At 46.0% G+C, this 26,898-nt stretch overlaps 1 protein-coding gene across 1 annotated transcript in view; it reads left to right on the forward strand.

Annotated features, from left to right (window-relative positions):
* Positions 1-10,668: 10,668 nt before the first annotated feature.
* The window catches only part of COL23A1 (collagen type XXIII alpha 1 chain), a 318,576-nt gene continuing 302,346 nt past the window's right edge, over positions 10,669-26,898 (forward strand). Inside the window, exon 1 of the mRNA XM_070570148.1 lies at positions 10,669-11,256. Within this exon, the coding sequence (XP_070426249.1) occupies positions 10,966-11,256 (291 nt within the window). The 5' untranslated portion in view covers positions 10,669-10,965. The remainder of the gene's footprint in view (positions 11,257-26,898) is intronic.

Here is a 26,898-nt window from a genome sequence, read left to right on the forward strand (position 1 = left end):
AAAAAGAATGATAAGATTGGAAAACACTTTGGTAAGAAACCTCTGCAGAAATTTCCAGACTCTAATTGGTTGGTTAACATGATTAACTTTTTGTTTACTTGTAGGTATTTTTCCCTACTGTTACCTGGTTTCACATTAAAAAAACTACATGGTAAATGTTACTTAATTGAGTTAAAGAAAAAAAAAAAACTATCGTTCAGTCTGCCTGGTAGAAATATTTTTTGTTGTAGAATTCGTAATTGATTATTCAGATACAGGTTATTTTTTGTTAAGAGTATCTCTATTTCATAAGTGCTTTACACAGAGATTTGAGTTTTATCTGTATATTTTAAACATAAAATACATGGAATTTTCTTGAATAACGAAACCAGGCTGTGTTCCCTGCATTATTCATAGGCAGCATTTGCCAATATATTAAGGCTGTGTTCCTAAACTTGACTAGGAATTTAAGAAAGCTGAAATAAATTCTACCATAGAATCACGACATAAATTATCCTTAGGCCTCTGATCCAGTCCATGTAGAGCGAATGTGCCTTAGAATTGTTGAAGTGTGTTATATGTGATAAGGTTTTTTAATGAGGGAAAGAAAAGGTTTTTCCTGAACCTAGCAGTGTTGTTACAGAGGTTCAGGTGCGTGCCATCCTTTCCTCTCACCTGCGTTTCCGTTCTCCCGGTGCTGCTGTACTCCCTGAGCCTCTTGTCCTTTCCCTACAAGTGCTTCAAGCTCCCACGTTAACATTTACCTTCCCCGTCAGAAACTCAGTCCGCAGAGCAGCTCATCTCCGGATAGAGGAGGAAAGAAAAACATCCACATCTTTTCTTACTAAGAAGTCAATGATCACTGACCCCTTTTCCCCTCAGAAAAAAAGTATTTACTTTCTATGCAAAGGGTATTTGCTAATTCCTGGTCCTAATTCCTGGAGTTGTGGGAATTAAAGTGAAACTTCAATAAATTAGGTAGACCAGAGCGACTGCTGAGCTTGGTCCGTCTGGGGCCCTTACGTGCGCGTCTGCTGCGGGCCTTCCCCGCCTCGAGCTCTCAGGCTCCTGCTGAACCGCCGTTTTCCTTGACCTATGAACTCCTTTTCTGAAAGCACCAGGTGTTTGCTTGACAGCACTGGGAGTTTCAACACCAACGGGAAAGGTTTGGAATGGCCAGTGCATAAATATGGATCATTTGTAATTAGGTATTTTTCTTAACAATTTGATGCCTCATAGTTGACTATTTCTAGGAATTTCATTGAAGTCAAGCTTGATTTTTATGAGGCATTTTTTTTTAAGTGCAGCTAAATACGTTATTTCCAGTGTTTTCTGCTACTGTATATTTTCTCAAGGTAGTCTCATTTATCCATGGATTCATCAAATTTTTCAGAGTAGGATGAAGTTGACTTCTGTTAGTTGACGGAGGCAAACTACCTTGAGAAGTTTTATAGTTCATAAAATTGAAAACACTTTCTTTGAGTAATCTTGAAGGGCTAGATGCTAGAGAAATTAGAAATGAGTTGGCCAAGTTTTCCAGTAATTGTGGCTGAATTGTGACTTAAACTCAGGTTTCCTACGTTCTAGCATTGTGCTTTCCTGTATAACACACCTCATTGAATCAAAAACTTGATTAGTCTGATTCTTATTCACAGCTGTACTGTGAACTTGTGACTTGGGATGAAATGGAAAGTAATGGTTAATAGGAACTTTTATTACTTGGATTCCATTTGTTCACATTTTTCTTTACAGTAGCTGGTATGTAGCTTCAACCATCAAAATGGTTAAAATTGCATGGTCATTTGAAAGCACTGTTTTTGGGGTTTTTTTTATTGCGGTAACATTGGTTTATAACATTATGTAAGTTTCAGGTGTACGTCATTATATATTTCAGTTTCTATGTAGATTTCATCGTGTTCACCACCCAAAGACTAATTACAGTCCATCACCACACACATCTGCCTAATCATCCCTTTTGCCCTCCTCCGTCCCCCTTCCCCTCTGGTAACCACCAATCCAATCTCTGTTTCTATGTGTGTGTTTGTCATAAACGTACTCTCTTAAGTAGGTAGGCAGATAACAATATTTAAAGCTTAGCTTGATGTTGTGGAATGAAGAAACACTTTTTGTAAGTAGGTGGCCTGGGTTTTTAATGCCTTTTCCAGTTTGAAATTTCTAATTCCCACAAAATTTGGTGAAAGTAAAATATCTTAAATTTAAACATCCACTACTGATTAACAAGCGACATTTTCAAATATTATGGTCAGAAGAATTTGTTATGAATCAATGATGGTATCAGTACTTGCTGGCTTAGTATGTTGTGTGTTTGCAAATAGGTAGAAGCAATTCTAATTCTTGAGTGGATCATTTGATCACTATTTTTAAGAGGTTGCTATCTCCAGCTAAATACTTAAGCTAAAGTTTTATTTGGTTGGTTGACTGATTTTGTTTTGTTTTGTTAGAGGGAATATAAAGCTCAAAAGGTTAGTTGTACAGCTCCTTAGTCAATCCAGCCTTTTGGGATATAGTTAAAAGAGGATTATCTCCCTAATGTGAACATACTTAGAGTCATTTGAGGGAGTTGGCTAGTTCTATAGTATTAGTGACTGATTTTTAAAAATAGGCAAAAGTAGAATAGAATAATCAAACTCTGTATACATATAGCCCAGCTTCAAAAATTAAAAACATTTTGCAAGTTTTGTTTCATCTGTTCCCCAACTTGTTTTCCTGCTGTGTTTAAATTCAAATGCCAGATACCATATCATTTCACCCATAATATTTCTGTGTATCTATTTAACAGATTAGTTTTTTTAAAAAATCGTAATACCATTACCATACCTAACAAAAATAATTCTTTATCTGATATAGAGTCCATATTTAAAGTTTCATGATTGTGTAAAAACAAAAAATGTCATTTTATATTTGGTTTGTTTGAATCAGGACCCAGTCAGGGTCTATACATTGTTAATATGTCTTAGATCTCTTAATCATTGTGTGTACCTTTTATTCCCCTTTCTGTTTCTTTGCTAATGAAACTGGGTCATTTGACTTAGAAAATTTCCTGTATTCAGTATTTCATCAGAGTCGTGTTCATTCCTCTAGTTCCTATTTATCTTGTAAACTGATAGTTAAGGGAAGTTTTTTATAGAAATTCTTTTAATAAATACAAAAGGGGTGACAGAAATATACTGTTGCAACTCTTAATGGAATAATGGATCCAGGCACCAATCATCAGCAGATGCTAAAGCCATTGGGTGAAAAATTGGAGGACTTTATAATGAAGGGATCAGGCTAATAATGTCTGACCTCAGTGATCAGTCTGAACCTCAGATTGACAACCAGATGGTGCAATGGTATGCTTCTGAAGTGATGCAGTGGGAAATAGCACCTGTCAGGTATCACTGCCTAAAAGGAAGAAAAAACTGGATCTAATCAAACCTCTAGGTTAAAATTGTGAAGAAACATCCAGCCTTTTTTTCTCTTACCTGTAAGCTAATTCTTTGGGTTAACAGTTCAGTGAATTGAAAGAACTCAGATTTACCAGTATGCTTTCAACCTTAGTCCCAGGTCTTCTCTGTGTTTGGGGGAGTAAGTTACTTTAACTTTCTTACTTGGAATTACTTAGGGCTAGTAGCTATGGTTTAGGGTGATTGAAAACATCTAGCAGATAACCTGGAGTTTAGTAGTCTCGCTAATAAATAGCACTTCGTTTTCTGTAAATGTTTTAACACAGATGACTTATTTCCCAGTAGTCTTAATTGTTCTTTTTTATGGCACCAGGGATTACTAAACTATCAAGAATTCTGTTTTAGACCCCCTAAAGTTGTAGTTTTTAGTGTGACATTTCACTGAAACTGGAAGGGGGAATGGAATTTTCAAAGAAGTTTCTTTTTTAACAAGAACATCCACTATTCAGATATATTTTCTTACATTCACTCCTTTCTTGGTTTTAGTTCCGTTTTAAATGTTGCTGTTCTGGGGAGAAATCAACATAATTAAAAGGCTGAGACATAGGTTTAATTATGAAGACAAGAAACCACCCTAAATATCCTTTGAGGCAGGCGCCTCATGGGCTGAGTTCTTTCAGATACTATTAACGGCGTTACATATATGAGATGAATTAAAGATTATCTGTAGATTTGGAGGAGTTTCCGTGCTCCCACCCCCAGTGACTTAACTGTTTCCCATTATAAGTAAAACTGAGTTTTTCAACTTAAAAAAACCCAGTACTTTAAAAAGCTGCTGGATTTACTCAACTAAAGGCAACATGAACAGGTACAGTTTTGAGAATGAATGACAAGAACAAACCTAAAGATAGAGTATGTCATTGGTAGAGGAGTTTCATCTTCAAAGATTTTGCTATTTCTTTTTATTATTTTTCAAATTACTTTAGAAACATTTGGAATGTCTTGTGTCTTCACAACAGTTGCACACATGAGAAGACTGGTTTGTGTGAAGATGCTTGCCTGCAGAGTCAGGTTGGATTCAGACCCTGGGACTCCCTTATAGGTGGACAAGTTACATATTTCCTGTAGTCTCATCTGTGAGTTAGAATATGCATACCTAACTTCCCAAGGATGGTTGTGAGGATTCAGCAGAATAATTTACAGAAAGTGTTAGTGAATGATTATTATTTTCATTATTTCTTGATTTATTCCCTACATTCTTGATTTATACAATATTCGACAGTCTGCAAATTATATTCCTATACTTTTGGTTGCAGTCCTGTAAGAACCATAGGAAGTGAGCACAGTTAGATATTGTCTCCATACATCTTTTTCCATTCTTTTAATTTGTTTATGCCTATGAAGTGTTTTATGTAGGAAGTATATAATTGGGTCTTCCTTAAAATATCTAACCTGTCTTTGCCTTTTAATCGTGTATTTAGACCATTTGTGTTTAATGCAATTATTGATATGGTTAGGTTTAAATCTGCCATCCTATTTTCTGTTTGTCCCATTTGTTATTTGTTCCTGTTTTCCTCTTTTTTTGCCTTATTTTGGATTGAGTATTTTTTTATGATTCCACAATATATCCTTTGGTGGTTTATTATAATTATTTGTGCGTGTGTTTAGCAGTTGCTTTAGAGTTTGTAGTTTACATCCTTATCGAAGTATGCCTTTAAGTGACATCATACCACTTCACATATAGTAAAAGAATCTTAAAACAGTAAACTACCATTTCTCCCCTTCTGGGTTTTGTACTATTGTTAGACATCTTAGCCATATGTTAAAACCCCACAATATACTGTTATTTTTGCTTTAAACCATGAATTATCTTTTAAAAAGATTTAAATAACAAGAAAAGAATCCTTATATTTACCCACATAGTTAGCATTTTCAGCATTCTCCAATCCTTTATGTAAATCCATAATTCCATCTGGTATAGTTTTCCTTCTGCCTGAATTACTTCCATTCACATTTCTTTTTGTTATCGATCTGCTGGCAATGAATTCTTTCAGCTTTTGTATGTCTGAGAGTATTTATTTAGCCTTTGTTTTTTGAAAGATGTTTTCACTGGGTATAGAATTCTAGGTTGATAAAAGATGTTGCTTCCCTATTTTCTGGACTGCGTTGCCTTCAACAAAAAGCTGCTGCTTCCTTGTATGTGTCTTTTTCTCTGGTTGCTTTTAAGTTTTTTCTTTACCATTCCTTTTAAAAAGCAATTTGATTATAATGTGCCTTGTGTGATTGTCTTCAGGTCCTTGTGCTTATGTTCCCTGAAATTCTTGGCTCTATGAGTTTCTATTTTTTTTATCATATTCAGAAATTTTTTCAGCCATTATTTATTCAGGTATTTTTTTCTGCTTTCCCCTAGGGACTCCAGTTACTCACTTGAAATTATCTCATAGCTCACAGATGCTCTTCATTTTTTTAAATTTTTTTTCCTTTTCTCATTCTGGATAATTTCTTTTGCTTTGTTTTTTGGTTCATTAATCTTCTGCAGTGTCTTATCTGGCTTTAATCCTATCCAGTGTATTTTTTGTCTCAAACGTTGTCATTTTAATCCCTGGAAATTTTTTTAGTTCTTTTTTAAAAAATCTTCCATGTCTCTAATTAAAATGTTCAATCTTTCCTCCTAGTTCTTTGAACGTGTGGGATATAGTTATAACTTAATATCCTCATCTGCTAATTCTATCATCTCTGCCATTTCTGGGTCGGTTTTGATTGATTGCTTTTTCTTCTATTCTGAGTCATATTTTCTTGCTGCTTTGCATGCCTGGTAATTTTACCTTTTTTTAACCTTGTTGGATACTGGCTATTTTTATATTCCTATATACTTGAGCTTGATTATGGGACACAATTAAGTTACTTGCATCAGTTTGATCTTTTCAGGGTTTGGTTTTAAGCTGTGTTAGGCAGGCCCAGAGCAGTGTTTAGTCCAGGGCAGGTTTTTCCCCACTTCTGAGGCGAAGCTTTTTGAGTACTCTGCCCAGTGCTCTCTGAATTTTCAGGTTTTACATGCCGCCTGGTGGGAGGATGAGCTATCCCTGGCCTGGTGTGAGCTGCGGGGATTGTTTCCTCTGATGATTACAGTCTCATCCTTTTGGGTGGTGCGTTTCCTCACGAATGTGCTGATCACAGGTGAAGAGCTTGCTCACTCTCGGTGGCGCTTCCCCTGCAGATTCTAACTGCCTTCGCTTCCTTGGACTTGCAGCTCCCCCTCTTGACTGCAGGGTGGCTCTGCCTGGTCCCCCTCCCTGCACTGTGGCCTGGAAAAATCTCCAGAGAGTCAGCTAGGCAATCGTTGGGCTCACTTCACTTGTTTCCCATCTCCCAAGGGTCACTGACCTTCATTGCCTGATGTCCAATGTCTTGAAAACTGCCATTTCATATAGTTTGTCTAGTTTTCAGTTGTTTCAGATAGAAGAGTAAATCTAGCTCCCGTCAGTATCTCCATTTTACAAAGTGGCAAACTGGGGTCTGAAGTAGTCAGTAGCTGTGAGCTTTTAGTGGAGCCGGGGCTGGAATCGAGGCATTACACGTCAAGACCTGGTGCTTTTCCACCGTGTCGTACTGCCTTTCCTCATGTAATTGAAGCTTATCCTTTTAAGCTTGATAGCCTAATTCAAACCATTTTTCTTGGAAATTTCAAAAAGTGGTTAAGTACTTTTGTTTTCCTAAATAGCATTTTGAACATATTTGAACCTTTTCATTATCAACATTACGTATGATCTTCTGCAGTGATTATCAACCTGTCTCACCCAGATAATACCTTTTTTATAAAGTACTTTACAATGCCCATTTTAGCCTGAAGAGTCCGAGCCCTTGTCAATCATCAGGCTGGGTTGCTGCGCATTTCTGTTCAGTTACAGTGGGCAGAGGGGTATCACAAGGTGCCTGGCATACTCCTCCCACCCCCGCTGTGTAAAAGGAGCCCTACCTCTTCCTGCTGATGAGGACCGATTGCCCCTGCCAAAATGGTAATTCATTGACTTTAGGTCCCTGGACACAGTTCAAAGCGCCCTGTTTGGCACCCATAGCTTGCAGTTCAGTGAACCCCTGCTGTGTCCCCTGGCAAGAGTATAACCCCTTTGAGAACTAGGACGTTGCAGGGCCCAGAGTTGTGGGGACAGCAAGAAGAAAATCCCCCGGTAGGTCATGAGGAGTGATGGTAAGTGGAGCTACTCTTGCTTCTACCCCGTGGTTCCTGGACCTGTGTATTATTAGGAACACACATCATATAGAGGTCCCTGATTTCATGTACCACATCCGGAAAGATGGCACTGCAGCCTTTTAGAGTATTGCCTCTGAATACTCTGAGTTGGTACTTCACCTGTGCCTTCAAAAGACAGTTCCAGTGTTCTGTGAGGTTGGCTGCTCCTGGCCATTGCAGGATGTAATACAACCGGTGGGTTCCATGGTCATGGGCTCACTCCCACATCTCCTTTGCTGTAAAGTGGGTCCCCTGGTCGGATGCTATGTTGTGTGGGATTCCATACCTGTGGACGGTGCGGTCCGGAAGGATAGTGGTACTGATTGAGGCTCTGAAAACTGAGACGACAAGCCCAGACCTAGAATAGGTAGCTGTCTCTGTGAGGGAGAAACTGCTGGCCTTTCCAGGATGGAGAGAGTCCAAAGTAGTTGATTTGCCACCAAGTGGCCGGTTGATCTCCCTGAGGATTAGTGCCTACTGCTGACAGGTGAACCACTCAGAGGCAGCAGTAGCTAGATTGACCTTGGTAAGTGCTATATGCATGTTAGGTAATGTGATGGCTATTGTCTTTTTTTCCCCCTCTCCAGATCTGCTCTCTACCCCGCTGACTCTGCTGTGTGCCCTTAAGAGGCTGACGTCTTTGCACTGCATCATCTGGGCTCCCTTGCCTTGTGGGTTTGGTCAGTGGGAGAGCCGAGCAGGAGGAGAGAGATTATTCATACCCCAGCTCCCTACCTTCCAAGCCATGGTTTTGCAGAGGCGGCGTCCCTTGGCCAAAGGCCACAGCTCCTGTTGAACAGACCTTTTTACAGCTGCAAGCATTCACATGGTACCCCTAGCAGTTCCCTCTCCCCTCTGCCCCCCCCCCACCCCCCCAGTTAGGGATAGTACTGGCCTCCCACGGTTGATATGCCCAGGATGCTGCTTCAGCACCCCCTGTTGGCTTCCCCTATGCACTCCACTCTAAAGGGTCTCTTCCTTCAGACTGCAGTCTGAGGATGCCGTCTATTCCTTCCAGGACCCCAGCTGACACAAGATAAAGTATTTTCTTCGTTGCCTTTTAAAATGAGTTGTAGACAGTAAACATTTTCACCTTTCCTTGATTCACTCTACTAATATTTATTGAGCACCAACTAGGTGCCAGATCCTGTTCTGTTCTTTGAGAAAACAGTGGTGAATGAGACAGAGGAGATTACAGTTAGTAAAAGGGTAACTTCAAACAGTGATAAATGCCCTGATTCCCTGAGTAATCCTGAGGGGTTCTGCGGGTGCAGCCACCTTAGATTGGGCAGTCTGGGAAGGTCTTTCAGAGGCAGTGAGTTTTGAGGACCTGGGAAGCTTGACCTAAAGGATAAGGAGGAGCTTGCTGTTCAAAGATCTGAAAGGACATTCCAGATAGTGAGACAGTAGCAAGGGCAAAGGCCTAAGGGCCCAGTGGGCTTGGCTTGTTCCATATACAGAAGTTTCTGGAATATAGTGCAGTAGCATTAACAAACAGGTGATGGGCAATTTACCTATGTGTTTGTAGTCAGAATGAAGTGATAAATTGTAATACAGCATTAGCCTCTGTTCAGAGCAGACAACCCAGTTTGCTTAGCAAGTACTTTCAGACTGTTGATTGGGCAGACACTGGATCTTAGCACAGCGCCAAGCCCTGTCTCTAACCACCTAATCATAACCCCGAATTACCCAACGTCGCAATAATAAAGTTGCAGAGGTGACATGTGTTCTGTTTTATTCCAATCTCAGGGGTAATTTCCCCCTCTGTACTAAGGGAGGAGCACATCAGCTGGAGGTCCTCAATAGCTTTAAGAGATAATCCATAGAAATTAATAAACCGAAGATTCCCAAAGAGTGAGAGAGAAGGCAGATGTAATAGGTCTTTGACTCAAAAACGGGTGTGGAGGGGCTGGCCCCGTGGCCGAGTCGTTAAGTTCGCGCGCTCCGCTGCGGGTGGCCCAGTGTTTCATTGGTTCGAATCCTGGGCGCGGACATGGCACTGCTCATCAAACCACGCTGAGGCAGCGTCCCCCAGGCCATAACTAGAAGGACCCACAACGAAGAATATATAGCTATGTACTGGGGAGCTTTGGGGAGAAAAAGGAAAAGAAATAAAATCTTAAAAAAAAAATGGGTGTGGAGTTGCCCAAATTACAAAGATCTAAGCTAGCAGTTTGTTGTTTTTAATTGAATATTACAGGAATTAGTGGAATAGTTACTTGGGGCCCATAGTAGGATATAAATATGCCTGATAGGACTCTGTGAGCCAGCAGAGAACCCCACCTGACTTCCAGGCTTTCTCCCCTTTCTCGAAAAGACTCTTAGGGCCGCTTCATTCTCATTCAGGCTTTCCTACCTCCTCTGATGCAAACTTGCAGCAAAATCGCAGGATAGGCTAAATGTGGTGCATACTGGATTGATTTGGGCCATGGTGTGTTCCTACTAGAGTTCAACCATCAGCTCAAGAAAAGTGGTTCATTTTCCCCCATCTTTTCCATTTATTATAGTCTCAGTTTTCTCAAATGAAAGCTCTCTCTAGGTAAGGAACAAGGTCTTACAATTTGTGTTTCCAGCACCACATGTCTGGCATATAACAAATAATGAAAGAATTAAGATTCCAAGAGGCATCTTCTTGGCGCAATCTCGACCTTGACTACTTCTCTAAACGTGAGTGCACAGAGGCTGCCTTCGGCCACCAAGAGGCGCTAAAGCACCATCCAAGACGCATTCACTTTTCCACGGGGTTCGAAGTTACGTACTTTTTAAAAGAGTCAGAAAAGTTAATTCACAAGTTCAGGGGAATTTTTCCAAGGCACGAATGATGTCCCAGCCAGGGGTGGGCTGCAGAAGGCGTTCTGAGTCTCTGGGCGCATCTCAGACCTCGGGATCGCAATGGGAACTCGGGTTGGGGAGTCGCAGAGGTGCGTGCGCGGGAGAGCGTACAGCCTGGCGCCCCCAGCAGGTGAGGGCGGAAGTGCGCGCGGCGCTCGGTATCCGCCGGGCGCGCGCGGGGGTCTTCGGGGAGCCACGCTACCTTCCCGCCCCCGCCCCCTCGGCGCGCGGGGCTGGCCGGGCCGCTCCTCCCCTGGGTGGGTCCCGGCTCCTTTTCTGGCAGGGTCTATTTGCATAGAGGAAACTGCCCAAAGTGGCCGCTGTGGAGGAGCTGGCGGCGGAGAAGGGGGCGTGGGCCGCGATCCGCTGCTGCTCGGAGGCCAAGCCCCGTGCCTGGCCGAACTCGTGCCTCGGGCTGTCCCGCCTGGTCCCCGCTCGCTCAGCTGGTCCCCAGCTCTGCACCGCCCCCTCGGAGAGCCCACGCGCGACCAGCGCGCCATGAGCCCGGGCGAGCGCGCCGGCGGCGACGCGCGAAAGGACGGCCCGGCGGGCGGCGGCGGCGGCTGCGGGCGCCCCGCGACGGCGGCCGGGGCCTGGGCGGTGAGCGCGCTGTGCCTGCTGCTCTCCGTCGGCTCGGCGGCCGCCTGCCTGCTGCTGGGCGCCCAGGCGGCCGCGCTGCAGGGCCGGGTGGCGGCGCTCGAGGAGGAGCGGGAGCAGCTGCGGCGCGCGGGGCCGCCGAGCGCCCTGGTCGCCTGGGCCGAGCCGCACCTGGAGCGCCTGCTGCGCGAGGTGAGGCGCCGGGCGGGGCGGGCCCGCTGGGAGGGAGTGGGTCCGGTTGCGGGTAGTGTCCGTGCGCTGGGAGTCCGGGCAGGGGGCGGTCTCCCTGAGGAGGGGTCGCCCGGGGGCTCGGTGCGTGAGTCCATCCGGGCAGCCTGCGCGGAGGGCGGAGGCTGCCGGTGCCGGCCCCGAGGGTTCCTGCTGTCACCCCTCCAGCCTTAGGGTCGCCTTCTAGGGCAAGTGGCCGCGGGAAGAGCGAGCTAGAAGCGCCGTTGGGGGACGAGCAGAGGGAGAGGGAAAGGAAAGACTACGGACTTTGAAATAACAGACCTGGGGGTGAATCCCCGCGGGTGTGTACGCAGGGACGGTCGTTTCCCGCTTGCGGTGAGCTCCTGGCTCCTCTTCTGTGCCAGGATGACGAGGCTCGCGCGGAAAGTGTCTGGTGGGTGAGTCTCGTCACCGTTCCCAACGCTGGTGTACCTGGAGAGGCATGAGGCCCCAGCAGGCCGATGGCCACGGTGGAGGGAAACCTCAGACAGACCCCGGCTGGGGCCCTCGGAGGGATCCGGTCAGCCCAGGCTGCCCTGGCCACGCTCCCACCCCAGGAAAGTTTGTTTCGGAGCAGCTCCAGCCTGGAGATGCTGTGCTCTGAGGCTGCCGAGGCTGAGCGCGCGCCCAGTGCAACCGAGACCTGGGGGATGCCCACATCAGCCTGGCATAGTGAAGGCAAGAAAAGACAGTCTGGCCCAGAAACCTGAATTCTGGTTTCAGGCAGTGCCTCCTGGGCGATGCCACCGGGCCAGTATGGACATAGCAGATCCTGACTTTCTTCATGGTTCTTGGAAACGTCATATGAGACTGTGACATTTCTGTAAAGATTGCTGCTGTGGTCTTCAAAACAGGAGCCACATTTGAGACCTCAAAGCCCTCACCCATCTTATTCATCAAAACCTCCACCTTTTATGCAGCAGCCGCTGTCCCCGAGGATGCGGACCGGCGCGTGGACTCTGGCCTCAGCCTTCCTCTTTCTCCTGGAAGAAGCGCTTCCCCGAGATCCCACACTCCTGCCCGAAGGGGTGTCCTCAACTGTAGTATGGAAAGTGACAGTTTCCAGGTCCGGGAGAGGGAGGCCAGGCCTGTTACTCCTGATTCCGTTATACCGTCGTCTCTGTTAAGATCCGGAGCTGTGTCCATTGTTGAGTTAGTTTGGAATGTTTGGGGGAATGGGAGAAGACTGCACCACACCTGTTCACCATACCTATTTCTTAGCCACTTTAACTTAAACCAGCATTACATCTCTTCTAGCTTGGTTTTGGGCAAAATTGCTGCTTCATGAACTGATTTCCCATTTTCTCCTTGAAAGTGCGGGCAGACGTTAGCAACCTCTCCGGAGCCCTGCTGGCAGCTCCTGGTGATGGTTTCAAATCACAGCCCATTCTCTTTGGGCAAATCCCTAGAGACCAGGTGTTGACTTGATTTATGGAGGGCCAGTAAAATTTCTACCTATTAGTGTGTTCCCTGTGGCCTTACTTAGTAAAAATAAACCACAAGCCCTGATTGAGTCAGAAATCCTGGTTAAACCTTTTACAGGGAACTTGCAAACTGTGTCTGTTCTAATAGGGAGCAGGCTCCTGGGAAAGTGGCCACTGCTGAGAAGAGTGGGTTCTGAGTCCTGGGCACACAGGCCAGTGGGGAGAGACTGCAGTGACTTCCTCCTGCTCCCTCCTGCAGCACGCCTTTTACCTGGGGACTGTAGTGTAGTAACGCGAGTGTGCTGTCTCTCTGCTCTTGATTAGAAAGGCAAAGGGGACATTTTGAATCCTGGGGTTTCCACTTGAAATTCAAGCTACCATTCAGTAGGCTGGCATTAGCACAGGGCGCAACTCAGCACATCCTACTACTAGCTCACTAAACTGGGCATCTGGGGTGCATGTGCTTGGAGGAGCCAGGGCCGCTCCTTCCTGCCAGCACAGCGTCAGAGGTGCCATGCTATCAATGTGGTTGGGGTTGAGCTTCTGGCTGGTTGGATGTCCCCTGTGAAAAGGCATCTCTCTCCCAGGGCGCCAGTCTGTTCCTGCGGCTAGCCATTCTTCTTGCAAGTGTTGCTGGATGGGAAATTACACAGCTGGGCTGGTGACCCTGAGAGCCCCGGCTGAGATTAGGGGGCCGAGGGAGGTGCATAGTGGGGAGCCCATAATTGGATTTAAATAGATGTGAAGATACTTGTTTGAGCTATTAGATGTGAAGGACAGGTAAATGTTGAACTGAAATCTCTTAAGGAAAGAACATCTGTGCTTGGGCAGCTTTTCAGTTCTAGGTTGTTCTCAGTGCAGAGGGACTGGTGCATGTGAGGGGCCTGCAGCCCGTCCTTTTACCAACAAGCTTGTTTTCCGTTTGGAGGCAGAAACTACATCCAAATTAAAGAAGAGAAATCCTTGCCAACCACACACAACTTTAATGTCAGAAAAGAAAGAAATAAGCCAACAAAAGCCATTGTTAATATGGGACCCCTTGTTTGTTCCCCTGGGAACAGAACTTTGGAATAAGTTTTTGAAGACTGGCTGATATGCCTGATAATATACATGCAGAAACAACAAAAAAGTAATATTCCTGTTAACTTGTGATTACTAAAGACCCTTCCATGGTACAAAATAAAAGGAACAGTTTTCAGAACATAAAAAAAGCAAGATTTCTGGGCAAGAGCCATTAACGATAGTATCTTCAGTAAGATTTGAAAATATAAATGCAAAACAAGCCTCTGATATTATGCTTTTAAAGCGCTTTAGATTGCACGAGTAATCAAGGTCCCCATTAGTCATACCTGTAGTTACAGCATTACAGAAGCTTATATTTTAGAGTGCAGAGCTTTCTCGGTACAGTACAAAATTTAATGCAAGGATTAAAGAAATATTTCATTGTAGTCAGAGGAGACCCTTTCCAGCTTACAATGGATTTATTGTTGGCTGTTGCTCTTCTGTTCTCCAGATCAATCAGTTTGAAAACAAGAAAAACCCAGAGACTCAGGGTGAGGTTTCAGGGCTCTCCTTCCCTGCCGTCAACTGTGGACACTGGTTACGTTACAGTAAAACCCAGATGCAAACGTAGCTTCTCTGGCCGCTTTGGCGGCCTGTCACTTGTCAGGCCTGCCCTGTGGCATCCACTTTAATAAAGATGCCAAGTTTGGAATCCCATGGCACCACTGGAGATGGAGTGTAAATCATGGCTGCATTTGTTTCCCTGGCATTTCCTGCCTCCCAAACAAAAAAAGTTTCTTTCCAATTACTTTCTGGCATGCTCTCTTTCAACTCTTTTCTTTTTCTTGTGTCTTTGTGTGTGTGTGTGTGTGTGTGTGTGTGTGTGTGTGACAATTTGAGAGAACTTTATAATAACGGCAGCATGTTTAGAATGAGCCAACTGTCAGGGCGTTCCTTTCACAAACGTATTTTGAAATTGTTGAATTGGACTTTTCCATGTTGGCTGTGAGGATTTGCAGCATCTCTTCTGAAGGTGGGCAATCTGTAAACTGAATGAACTCAAAGCAGCAGGCAGAGAAGGGTAGATGACGCATGGGGTTTTGGTCCCACCGTTTACTAGCTCTGTCATCCAACTTCTTCATCTTCCTGAGCATCAGCTTTCTCTTCCCTAATGCGATAGTCACAACTATGTGTGTAGTGAAAAATAAAGTAGAGGAAAGTATTGGTCAGTAAGTATGCTTTTGATGGCAAATAACAGAAGACCTGAGTGTGGATGCTTAAACAATGCAGTCATTTGATAATCTCGCGTAAACAGAAAAGCCAGAAGTCAGTAGGCAGATACTGTTAGTTCAATGACTTGGCCACAACTGAGTGCCAGGTCAGTGTTTACCATTCTCTTGGCCTTTCTTCATGGTCACAGGATGGCTGCTGCAGCTCCAAGTATATGTCTTCACTCAAGAGTAGCCAAAGTAGAAGGGAAGTAGGGAGGAGAAAGAGCCATCTTCTGGAGAGGCTTCCTCTGTTGTTTGAGTCAGGGGGCAGACTCATAGCACTTCTCGGCTGACTTCCCTCAGCCGACTTCCCTCGGCCGCTAGCCAGAACCAGGACCCAAGAGCACCATCATCCTGTCGCTGGCAAGGGTAGTGGGGTGCCACAGGAGGCTTTGGCCAATCTGGATTCATCCCCTGAGGCTGGCCACCTTGCCACTGGGACAGAATTGCAGCTTTGTTAGGAAGGAATACTGGGAACGGCTACTGGGGGGCAACCAACAGTGCCAGGCAGGTGCCAGAGAATGTTACCCCAGAGGAGGCCGGGGCAGTCATCCACTGGCCTGCCACAATTTTCCTAACTGGACCCTCTTCCACTGCAGTGCTTCCCAAGCCCCACCCCCTGGACACGCTGGTCGGCCACACAGTTTCTGTCTCCCTCAGCACCAGCCCTCGTCAAAGGCAGGTTTGGTGCGTTTGGATCCTCCTGGCACAATCCCGTGCTTTACAGCTGATGGCCTCGAACCCCCGAGCAGATGCGGTGCCAATCCTGCAGTCACTGGCTGCGGTGGTCTCTGCGTTGGGGGTGGCACTAGGGCCTGCTCTCCACCTTCCTCCATGTTGGGACACACACAGGGACCGGCAGCCCTGTGCGTCACCCTGCCGTAAGCGGGAGAGGCTGAGGGCTGGAGGCGGCGGCCCAGCCCCTCCATGCACCAAGGAGACCAGGACACCTGGAAACCCCGTCTGGGGCCCTGTCGGCATTAGGTGTGCGCAGCCAGCTCTGCTGCCCTCATCACCCTCCCCGGCCACAGGACTTCTTGGCTTTCTCAGCAGCCATCTCTCACCAAGGCCTCCACACCCCCTTCCAGAGCCCGTGCAGTTAGAATCATGGTCCCTGGAACAGGATGTCCCTTTTTCCCTCATTAAGCATCATCTCATTATGGTCAGCCTTTCTAGATGCCTGTGGATCCTTGTACCTTCAAATAACAATATGGCAGGACCCCAACTCAGCCTGGCTTAAGTTAAAAAGAGAATTTACTGGCTAGGAGGTCGCCACAGCCTTGCCTGGTGCCATGTGTCATGGTAGCTTTGGGGGTCCTGAATTTGGAAGAGGAAAATGCTGCAAGGTGTTGGGGAAACACTTTGGATGCGGAGTCAGAAGGCCACCATCTTAGTCCACTCCAACTGCTGTAACAAACTGCCACTGACTGGGCGTCTTGAACAACAGTTATTTCTCGTGGTTCTGGAGGCTGGGACCTGGCAGCACTGATGTCGGCGAGAGCCTGCTTCCTGGTTCATGGCAGCCGTCTTCTTGCTATGTCCTCCCACGGCGGAAGGGGCGAGGGAGCTCTCTGGAGCCTGTTTTATAAGGGCATGAACCCCATTCATGGGGGCTCCACCCCATCACCTAGTCACCTCCCAGAAGCACCACCTCCAAACACCATCACACTGGGGACTAGGTTTCAACACATGAATTTGGGGGGCACAAGATGCAGGGTATGGCAGCCAGCCACCACCTGCGGCTCTGTGACCAGGCTGGTCGTCCAGCCCCTCAGGGGCCCAGTTCTCTGCATGTGAGGTGGGGCTAAGAGCACTGCTCAGGCTGTCAGGAGGAGTTGTGGGGAAATGGGGTGGAGGAAGGAGGGCTGGTATGATCCTATACCTTCAGAGAAGCCCTCTTCACCACAGATTTCTACGTGTTTCTCTCTTTAAATAATTCTGACCCCCACCACGAGGCATCGATAGGTGTTGGTGGGAGACAGAGTTCTTTCAGACCTGCTCTTTGCAGGGCGGGTGTACACCCTTTCGCTTTGCTCTTCAGCTCTCCAGCTCCCACTGCTACTGAGATGGGGCCACCTCCCTTATCTAGGGTGTTAGACCCAGTGCTGGGAAATAGCACGGCAGCTCAGTTTCCCTTCCCCTCCCTCCTTTTTTTTTTTTTTTTAAATAACCGAGATGTATGTTGATTTAGCATGATTAATGTTATTGATAATCCCACTGCTCTAAAACAAGGGCTATTTAACTTTTTGCATAATCCCTTCCAGTCCTCATGCATGGACAGATTTACCCTGACCTAATCAGAACCACCGAGCGCGTGCCCGCCACTCACACCTTGCTTGTATGTATTCCAACCATACGTCAAAAACAGGCTGCACAGTCTTTATGCCATATTCACGACCACATAGGACCCATCAGTGGAATCTGCATCCTCCATCAACACTGCATCTGGGCACGCGTTTGTTGGCACAGATAACAGTACCGTCAGTGGTTTTGGGGGGAAAGTTTCTTACTTCTGTTCTTCTTTAGGATATGGAGCAACTGCCTAAGGAGGAATGTCTTTAGGGCTTTGTTTGTGTTTGAATTTACAACATCTGAGTTTGTCCATGACATACGCGTTTATCCTCCTGAATTCCCAAACTTGCAACGCTGTGAAGTCAGGCTTCAAGTTTTATAATGGGCAAAGTGGATTCAATCTATCGTTCGGCTGAGTTTTTAATTTCAATTGGATTTGTTGTTGTTGAAAGCAAAAAGCAATTGATAACAAAGAAAGCCTTAAAAATCACACATGGAAAACCTGACGCTTTCATCTCGGAATGAGCTCATTTGTCATTTGGTGCAGAGCCCTTTCTTCAGCGGTGTTCGGCAGTGCCGGGTGTTGCTCTCCGACGGCACTGTGACTTCTAATTCTGTCAACAAATGCAACTCAGTTTGGGAAAGTTCTCCAGAGGCCACACACAACCTCCAGCTCCTTCCCCAATCGATTTTCTCCATGTGTAGGATCAGGATTAATCTTTAATTGTTGACACAGGCACTCAGAAAACATCCCTTCATCATGTTGGGAAACATATTTCAGTACTAAGCATGAACCGCTGGGGAGAAGTAAGCTGCAGATGCAGTCTTAGAGAAAGGCATGTTAGCATTCCTCGGGGCCACCGGGGAGACCGTGGAGGGCCTCTCTTGTGCCCGTCCTGGGCGGGAGGGTTCACCCACCATCCTCGTGGTGTTTCTTCACAGCCCCCACCCCCTGGAGGTGAGCTTCACCCTCCTAGAGAAGGGCAGTGACTGTCCCCAGTGGCAGCATACGCCTGAACCTGGGTGACCTGACCCCTAGTTCTGCCCCTTTCCACAACCTCGCAGCAGACCCCATGGGAGCTGTCATTTAGGTGGGAGCAGTAGCAGCTTTTTCTGCCAGCGTGGACATCCTCAGTCGGTGGCTGACGTGTCGGGTGGCGGGGAAGGCTTTAGCTTTAAGCAGACCTGGCTTCACTTCCCAGCTCTGCCATTTCTCAGCTGTGTGACCAGGTAAATGACTGGTTTTCCAAACCTCAGTTTGCCCTTCTGTTAAACGGGGATTAGAATACATGCCTCACAAGCTGTCTGTGGGGATTAGACAAGCTGGTGTGTCCGAAGTGCTCAGCATATCGTACATACCCTGAAAGGGGCTGTTCATGCTGGAAAGCTTTCTTTGACCGAATCCAGAAGGAATGTCTATGTCTGTTTGCTAATTGGAGAGGAGGTCCCATGGTTACATGGCTGACCTTAAGATCCTTCTGCCATCCTATTAAGGCCATACAGAAGAGAAAAAGGTACTAACCCATGTCCAATCTCTGAGTCAATGATGGAGAAATTTGACCTGGCTGTTGAAGAAAACAAAGACTGAGTTAGCTTCAAAGCCCCATTTTTTTCACTCTCATTTCAAAAGAATGAGATTTTCCATTTAAGTGAAAACATTTCACATTTATGACCAAAATAAAAATCTAATTGTCCGTGACAATTATTATATGGATTTTTCGTTGCAAAAGGGCACCCAAACACCTAATAAATTTGCTTTAATTGATAAGTTATTCGGTTTTTGTGCTTGTGCAATATGGCACACACACCCCCAAAAGCTCGTGATTAACCTGATGAATTAGAGGTCTCGTACATCTGCTTCAACTCACATTAGTAAATGAGAAAATATTTGTCTGATGTAACCACAAAATCGGGGGTCGGGGGAGTGCTTTCAAATGGATAATGTCAACTTCTAAAACTGTATTCTCTCCCAACTTTGGGTTGTGAAACACATCACAAAGCAATTAGAATGTATTCTGGTGTTTCTAGAAGACAATTTAAATAAAATCTACTTAATTTTGAGCCTTCAAGGAGGATCATCACACAAAAAGCAGCGTCTGTCTGTTTATTTAACTGTGCCTTGTGTGACTTGTGGGCTGTTATCATCTACAGCATCTTGGTTTCAGACCCATGTTGTGGTGCGATCAAATGAAAGGCAAGTTCACGTGGCAATGGGACGAGAGTGTGTATGTGTGTGTGTTTGAGGGTTAGCCAGTGTGAGGGCTGGGAGGGCACGAGAGTGTGTATGTGTGTGAGTGTGTATGCACGTGAGAGGAAGTGTGCGTACATGTAAGCATGTATGTGTGTGAGTATGTGCATGCATGTGAGTGCAGACCTGTGAGAGGGAGGGTGTGCATGTGTGTGCACATAAGTGTATGAGCATGTATATGAATGTGCATGTGGGGGGTCTGCGTGTGTGCATATGCACACGCAGGAGCTGTGAAGGAAGTGTAAGGGGTGAGACCAGCCCAACCTCATCTCCTTGCCACAGAAGTTGTCCCGCCCCAGTCCTCCTGACGCCCCCTAACTGGCCCTGCACAGCTCGTGCCCGGGGCTCTGGAGCTGGGGGCCTGGCTTTGAGTCTGGAGCTGCCTCTGAACTTGCCTCAGTGTCCTGGGACAAATCAGTTGGCTTTTCCAAGCTTCAACTTCCTCCTCTGGAAAGAGGGTGACAGTATCTGCTTCACTCCGTTTCTCTGAGGATGAAGTAAGACTGGCTTGCCAGGACTGTCCTAGATGACAGACAACGGGACAAAGTCAGTCCCCTCCTCAACCCCACCCCACCCCTGCTTTCCTGATCTATCAGTCGGTTCCTCCTCCTTCTGCTCCTGTAACAGGCTCACACCTTCAACTTGGCTTTGAATGAGTTGAGCTGGAAGGAGGCCCCTCATCACTCAGCCCAGCAGGTCCTGCCCATCTGCCTTTCTTGAAACTGTTACTTCCTTGCCTCCCTGAGTCCTGCCACACCATGCCCCAGGCAGGTCTGGCCACAGCTCATTCTTCTCATTCGTCTTCCTAAATATTCTCAGCAGTGTCTCCCTCCCCTCAGCTCCTGTCAACCCTCAGTGCCTCCCCTCGACTGTGGCCTGTGGGCCAGTAAGGTGAAAACTCCTGGGCCAGCCCAGCGGTCAAGGCCCCTGGGTCCTTTCTGGCTCCTCACTGCCTCCTCTCACTTCAGTCCCCACTGGGGCCTGTGTTGAATTGGAAGGAGGCATGTAGGGGTGAGGCAGGGGCCTCTGGGGGGTCCCATCTGTAGTTGGCTTGGGCTGCCCTAACAAAGTACCACCCACAGTCAGGGCGGCTTAAATGACAGACGTTTATTCCTCACAGTTCTGGAGGCTGGAAGTCTGAGATCCAGGAGTCGGCAGGGCTGGTTTCTCCCAAGGCATCTGTCCTTGGCTTGCAGACAGCTGTCTTCTTCCCGTGTCTTCATGTGGTCAACGCTCCGTGTGTCTGTGTCCAAATTTCCTCCTCTTACAGGGACACCAGTCACATTGGATTAGGGCCCACCCATATGGCCTCATTTTACCTTAATTACCTCTGTAAAAACCCCATCTCCAAATACAGTCACGTTCAGAGGCACCAGGGGCTAGGACTTCAACATATGGATTTTGGAGGGATGCGATTCAGCCTGTGACACCGTCTAATCAGACTTGATACAGGAGGGGACACTCCAGATGTTGACTGTGGACAAGACCGAGAGAGCAGTGGTCAGCAGGAAGCAGGTGGGCCTGGGTGTGGGGGTGTGAGCAGGCCTGGCGTGGCGGCCGGGCCTGTGTAGGGAGAAGACTATGGCCACAGTGTGCAGAAGGCTCAGAGGCCACACACCAGAGCAGCCTGAGGGCTCTCCTCAACCTGTCGCCGCTGCGAGGGAAACTGTTCCTTCCCCCCACAGGGCTGCTGGTGGGATTTCTCTCTGTCGGCCTGGTGTGTGAACCTTGGAAGGCAGGTTCTGACGGGAAGTGAGGTGTGTCTGAAAAATAATGAATGGGAACACAAGGATTACAGAAGAATTGCATTTTGTTTGCAGATCAAATCTTTCAAAACATATTTTGGGACTGAGCAGGGACCCTTAAAGAAATGTTTGCCGATGTGATTTGGAAGAGAGTCACTCAGCATGCCCGTGGGAGTCACCGATTAAACCCACATTCTGTGGAGAAAAGTCTATGAGCTGCTGCTGTGTGTCAGGAGGGGCTGGATGCTCTCACTGGTCGTCTCCGCCTGACTCTGTCAGCGGGGTTCACCTGGCGGGGGGTGGGCCCCGAAGCCCAGTGGGTGAGCCAATGCCTCCTGAGCCCAGGTGCCTGCTCCAGCACCAGCCAGGCCCATGCCAGCCGTGGCCTGGGTGGCGGTGTCAGGGTTTTTTCCTCTTTTTTTTAAAGGTATACTTGACATATGACAAACTTCACATCTTTAAAATGTATAATCTGATACATTTTGACATGTGTGGGCACCTGTGAAACCATCTCCACCGTCAAGATAGTGAACACGTCCATGAGCCTCCAAAGTCTCCTCCCACCCCCTGAACTCCTTCCCCCCATCCTGCCGCACCTGCCCCCCAGGGATCCCTGATTTCTGTCACTACTGGTGTTTTCTTTCTTTTCTGGGGAGATTTTTATATGAATGGAATTACGCGGTAGGGACTCTTTTGTTGGGGGGTCATGTCCCCTTCACTCTAATTACTGAGAGATTCTTTGATACTTCTGCATGTATTGTTAGTTCATTCTTTTTCATTACTGAGTATTATTATTACATGGATATACCACAATTTGTTTATCCATTCTCCTGCTGATGGATGTTTGGGTTGTTTCCAGTCTTGGGTTATTACAGATAAAGCTGCTGTGCACATTCATGTAGGAGTCTGTGTGTGGACATGTGCTTTCGTTTCTCTGGGGTGGAAGTGCCCTAGAGTCAGGCGGTTGCTCATCCGATAGTTCTCTGTGCAGCTCGCACACCTCCGGTCCTCTGCTCTGCACACTCCAATAGCCTTGCTCCATCTCTTCAGCTCAAGCTCTTGAGCTGCCAGGCCTTACATGTGCTTCCCCTCCCTGTGCTACGGCCTGGAGGGCCCCCAGACAGGAGGCCGGAGCTCTTGTGCTCTGTGTCTCGGAAATCACTCTCCTTCCCTGCTTTACACCACTGTCTCCAAAACCTTTGTTTTGTAGATTGTATTGGTGGGGTTTTGTGTTGTTGTCGTCGTCGTTGTTTGGGTTTTATGTTGTTTTAGGCAGGATGGTAAATCTAGTCATTGCTACTCCATCTTGCCTGGAAGTAGAAATCCATGATGCAGACTTTTAAAATTTTTGGAATAATTTTAGATTTATAGAAAAATATCCTGTACGTAACCATAGCACATTTGTCAAACGTAAGAAATTAGCTGTGATACAATACTCTGATAGGCAGAATTCTAAGACAGCCCCCAAGATTCCCACCCTCTGGTGTACACACTTGGTATAATTCCCTCCCCTTGAGTGCAGGCAGCACCTGTGATTATGACTGAATTACTAATCAGTTGACTTTGAGTTAATTACAAAGCTTATCCTTGGAGAGCCTGACTTAATCAGGTGAGCCCCCAATAGAGCCTGGGCCCTTCCTGAAGTCAGAGAGAGTAGAAGCACAAGAGGCTGTGTGGAGGGGCCGCACGCCAAGGACCTGTGAGTGTCCCCGATGAGCTGAGAGCGGACCCTGGCCAGCAGCCAGCCAGAGAATGGGGGCCTCAGACCCCAAGCAACCCCATGAGCTTGAAAGAGGACCAGAGCTCCAGAACACATTGATTTCAGCCTTGTGAGACCCTGAGCAGAGAACCAAGCCAATCAGTGTCCAGACTTCTGACCACAGAAACTGTGAGATAGTAAATTTGTATTGTTTTGAGCTACTGATTTTGTAGCAACTTGTTATGCAGCAATCAAAAACTAATATAATTGCTATTAACTAAAAAGGACCAGGTAAATTCATTAGTAACAATATTCCACTATTAATCCAGCAAGACTTCATCAAAAACCAATGTGAGGACCAGCATGAAGCTGCGGGTCCACTCCCACCACCTCCAATTTTTGAGATGATTTTAACATACCCATTTTGTGTCTTGGTTGGAGGTGGTTAGAATTCTGATCAAGAATAGATCTGTTATATGAGAAAATATTTGCAAAGCATATATCTGATAATGATGCAGTATCCAGAGTATATTAAAAAACTCTTACAACTCAACAACAAAAAGACAAACAACCCAATTTAAAAATGAGCCAAGGACTTTAACAGACATTTCTTCAAACAAGAGATACAAATAGGCAACAAGCACACGAAGAGATGCTCAGCATTATTAGTCATTAGGGAAATGCAAATCAAAACCACAATGAGTTACCACTTCACATTCACTAGGATCTGTTTGTCAGGTTGGGGAGAAATTGGAACCTTCATACATTGCTGGTAGGAGTGTAAAATGGTTCAGCCACTGTGGAGAAGTTCGGTGGGTCCTCAAAAAGTCAAATATGGAGGGCCGGCCCAGTGGTATAGTGGTTAAGTTTGTGCACTCCACTTTGGCGGCCCCGGGTTCGCAGGTTCAGATTCTGGGCACAGACCTACATACTGTTCATCAAGCCACACTGTGGAGGCGTCCCACATACAAAATAGAGGAAGATTGGCACAGATGTTAGTATAGGGACAATCTTCCTCAAGCTAAAAGAGGAAGATGTTGGCCCAAGGCCAACCTTCCTCACTCCACCCTCATAAAAGTTAAATATGGAATTACCATATGACCCAGCAATTCCGCTCCTAGGTATATACCCAAAAGAATTAAAAACAGTTAATGAAACAAACACTACTGTTCATGGCAGGGCTATTCACAATAGCCAAAAGGTGGAAACAGCCCTGATGTTCATTAATGGATGAGTGGATAAACAAATTGTTGTGTAATCATACGACACGATATTATTCAGCCATAAAGAAAAACAAAGTACTGATACATACTACAGAGTAGATGAATTTCAAAAACATTATGCTACGAGAAAGAAGCCAGACACAAAAGGTCACATATTGTGTAACTGTTTATATGAAATATCCAGAATAGGTCAATCCATAGAGAGAGACAGCAGATTGGCAGTTGCCAGGGGCTGGGAGGAGGGAAGAATGAGAAATAACTGCTAAGGGTGCAGGATCTCCTTTTGTGGTGATGATAATGTTTGGGAACTAGATGGAGGGAGCTAGATAAAGGGAGGGGTTGCACAACTTTGTGAATCCACTAAATGCACTGAATTGTTCACTTTAAAATGGTTAATTTTATGTTATGTGAATTTCATCTCAATTTGTGTGTGTGTGTGTGTGTGTGTGTGTGTGTGTGTGTGAGGAAGATTGTCACTGAGCCAATCTCTGTGCCAATCCTCCTCTGTTTTATGTGGGACACCACCAGTGTGGCTTGATGAGTGGTGCTAGGTCCACGCCTGGGATCCAAACTTGCAAAGGCTGCCAAAGCAGGGCGCACGGCGTTAACCACTACACCACCAGGCCGGCCCCCTCACCTCAAAAAAGAATGGATGTTATAGAAAATAACAAAGCCATGTCTTAGTTGGTGGCGAGTGACTTTGTGATTCTGCTACCCATTTTTTTAACTGAACTACAGACTTTCTTCAGCTCTTCTCACCAGTTTATCCTCTATGACCTTTTCCTATTCCAGGATCCCATCCAGGACGCCATATTACATTTAGGTGTCATGTCTCCTTAGTCTCCTCCAATCTGTGACACTTTCTCAGTCTTTCTTTGCTTTTCACGACCTTGACAATTTTGAGACATACTGGTCAGGTACTTTGTAGAACGTGCCTCAGTTTGGGCTAGTCTGATGTTTCTCATGAGTAGACTGGGTTATGAGTGTTTGGGAAGAATGCCACGAAGGTAGATGCCACTGTCATGGCATTGTGTCTGGGGTCCATGATGTCAGCATGACCTATCCCTGGTGACATGATCCTGATGACTTGGTTAAAGTGGCATCTGCTAGATTTCTCCATTTTGAAGTTACTATTTTCTTTTCCCTACTGTCCTCTGGTAAGGGAGTCACTTGTGCAGCCCACACCCAGGGAGAGGGGAACTTAGCTCTGCCTCCTGGGGAGGGAAGTATCTACATGTGTTATTAGGAATTTTTCTGTAGGGAAGGTTTGTGTCTTCTCCCCATTTATTTATTCAATCATTTATATCAGTATGGACTCATGGATATTTAATTTATTAAAGTGTGTTATAATTCAATGCTACATTATTTATTTTGTTGTTTAAATTGTTCCAGTTTTGGCCATTCTGAGCTCTTTCAGGTTGTCTTGTGTTTCTTTCATGTATTCCTCCCCCTTTTTTTTCTCAAAGCACTTCTTTACTTTCTGGCACTACAAGATACTCCAGGTTCACCTTGTATTTTTCGTGCCCTGGCCCAAGAATCAGCCATTTCTCCAAGGTCATGGTTCCTTTTATTGGAGAACGGTATTTAGAGACCAAGATCTGGGTGCTGGGCGTGCTTGTTGCTACTAGGATTTCGCTGGTTGTAGGTCTTCTCTGCAGACAGCTAGGGTATGTACACATGTATATTCGCCGCTCTTTGTACACATACCTGTAATTATTTCTGTATGCATCTATCTGTGTACATAACAGAAGCATGACTTCATAGCGATGTCTCTGACTAATCCTGCACCACAGGGTTTGTTCCAGCTTTCCCCCTTTGCTTATTTATAACTTCTTTCTCGACAGTGAGAAACTTGGCTCTCGTTACTCATAGTTTATGTACTCATTTGTTCAACTCCAGTATATATGGAAGGTAGTTTCAAATGTGTTGCCCTGTAGCCCTGTGAGAAATAACTTTACCTACTAGAGTACAGCATTCATGTACAGTTCCTTTGGTCTTCAGCCTTACAGATCTTAACTGAAACGCTGTTTTGCAAAGTTACTCAGGTCAGCTACGTTATTTTCCCCACCACCTTCAGTGAGGTATGTCATACAGTTTTAATACGGTTAGATTCACTTGTCAGCCCCCATTTCATCCTGGGATTCTCCGACATCCTGGTTGAATTTTTTTTTCTTGTATGCATTAAAGTTGCTTCTTTGTGATGTACAGTCCTGTGGTTTTTGACAAACGCCTCGAGTCATGTATCCACCACCCCAACACCACGCGGAACGGTCCATCACCCTCGCATCTGCTCCATGCGGCTCCCTGCACTTCATTCCTTTTCCAACCACTGATCTGATTTCTGTCCTTATAGTTTTTATGGCCTGGCTTTGCACAGCAACCATTTTTTTAGACATGAGAATTGCTTATAAGTGGAGGTGGTCTTGCTTTGTGATTGGAATTAGTTGATACCAGAGTTTAAGTCCAGCCCTGACACTTACATTGCCCTCTCTAAGTCTCAATTCTCTCCTCTGTAAGTGGGTATAACAATACTCCCAGCTTTACGGGGGTTATTGAGAGGACTGGATGAGATGACAGCTGTTGGCACAGTACCTGGCACATCATAAGTAATCAATAATCTTGATAATAATACTTTATGTTTTCTTTCCTTGTCCTCACCGTGCTCAGCATCACTGTGGAGGGGTCATAACAAAGAGCGTTAA

This window comes from Equus przewalskii, chromosome 13 (genome assembly GCF_037783145.1).
Source record: "Equus przewalskii isolate Varuska chromosome 13, EquPr2, whole genome shotgun sequence".
Lineage (NCBI taxonomy): Eukaryota > Metazoa > Chordata > Mammalia > Perissodactyla > Equidae > Equus > Equus przewalskii.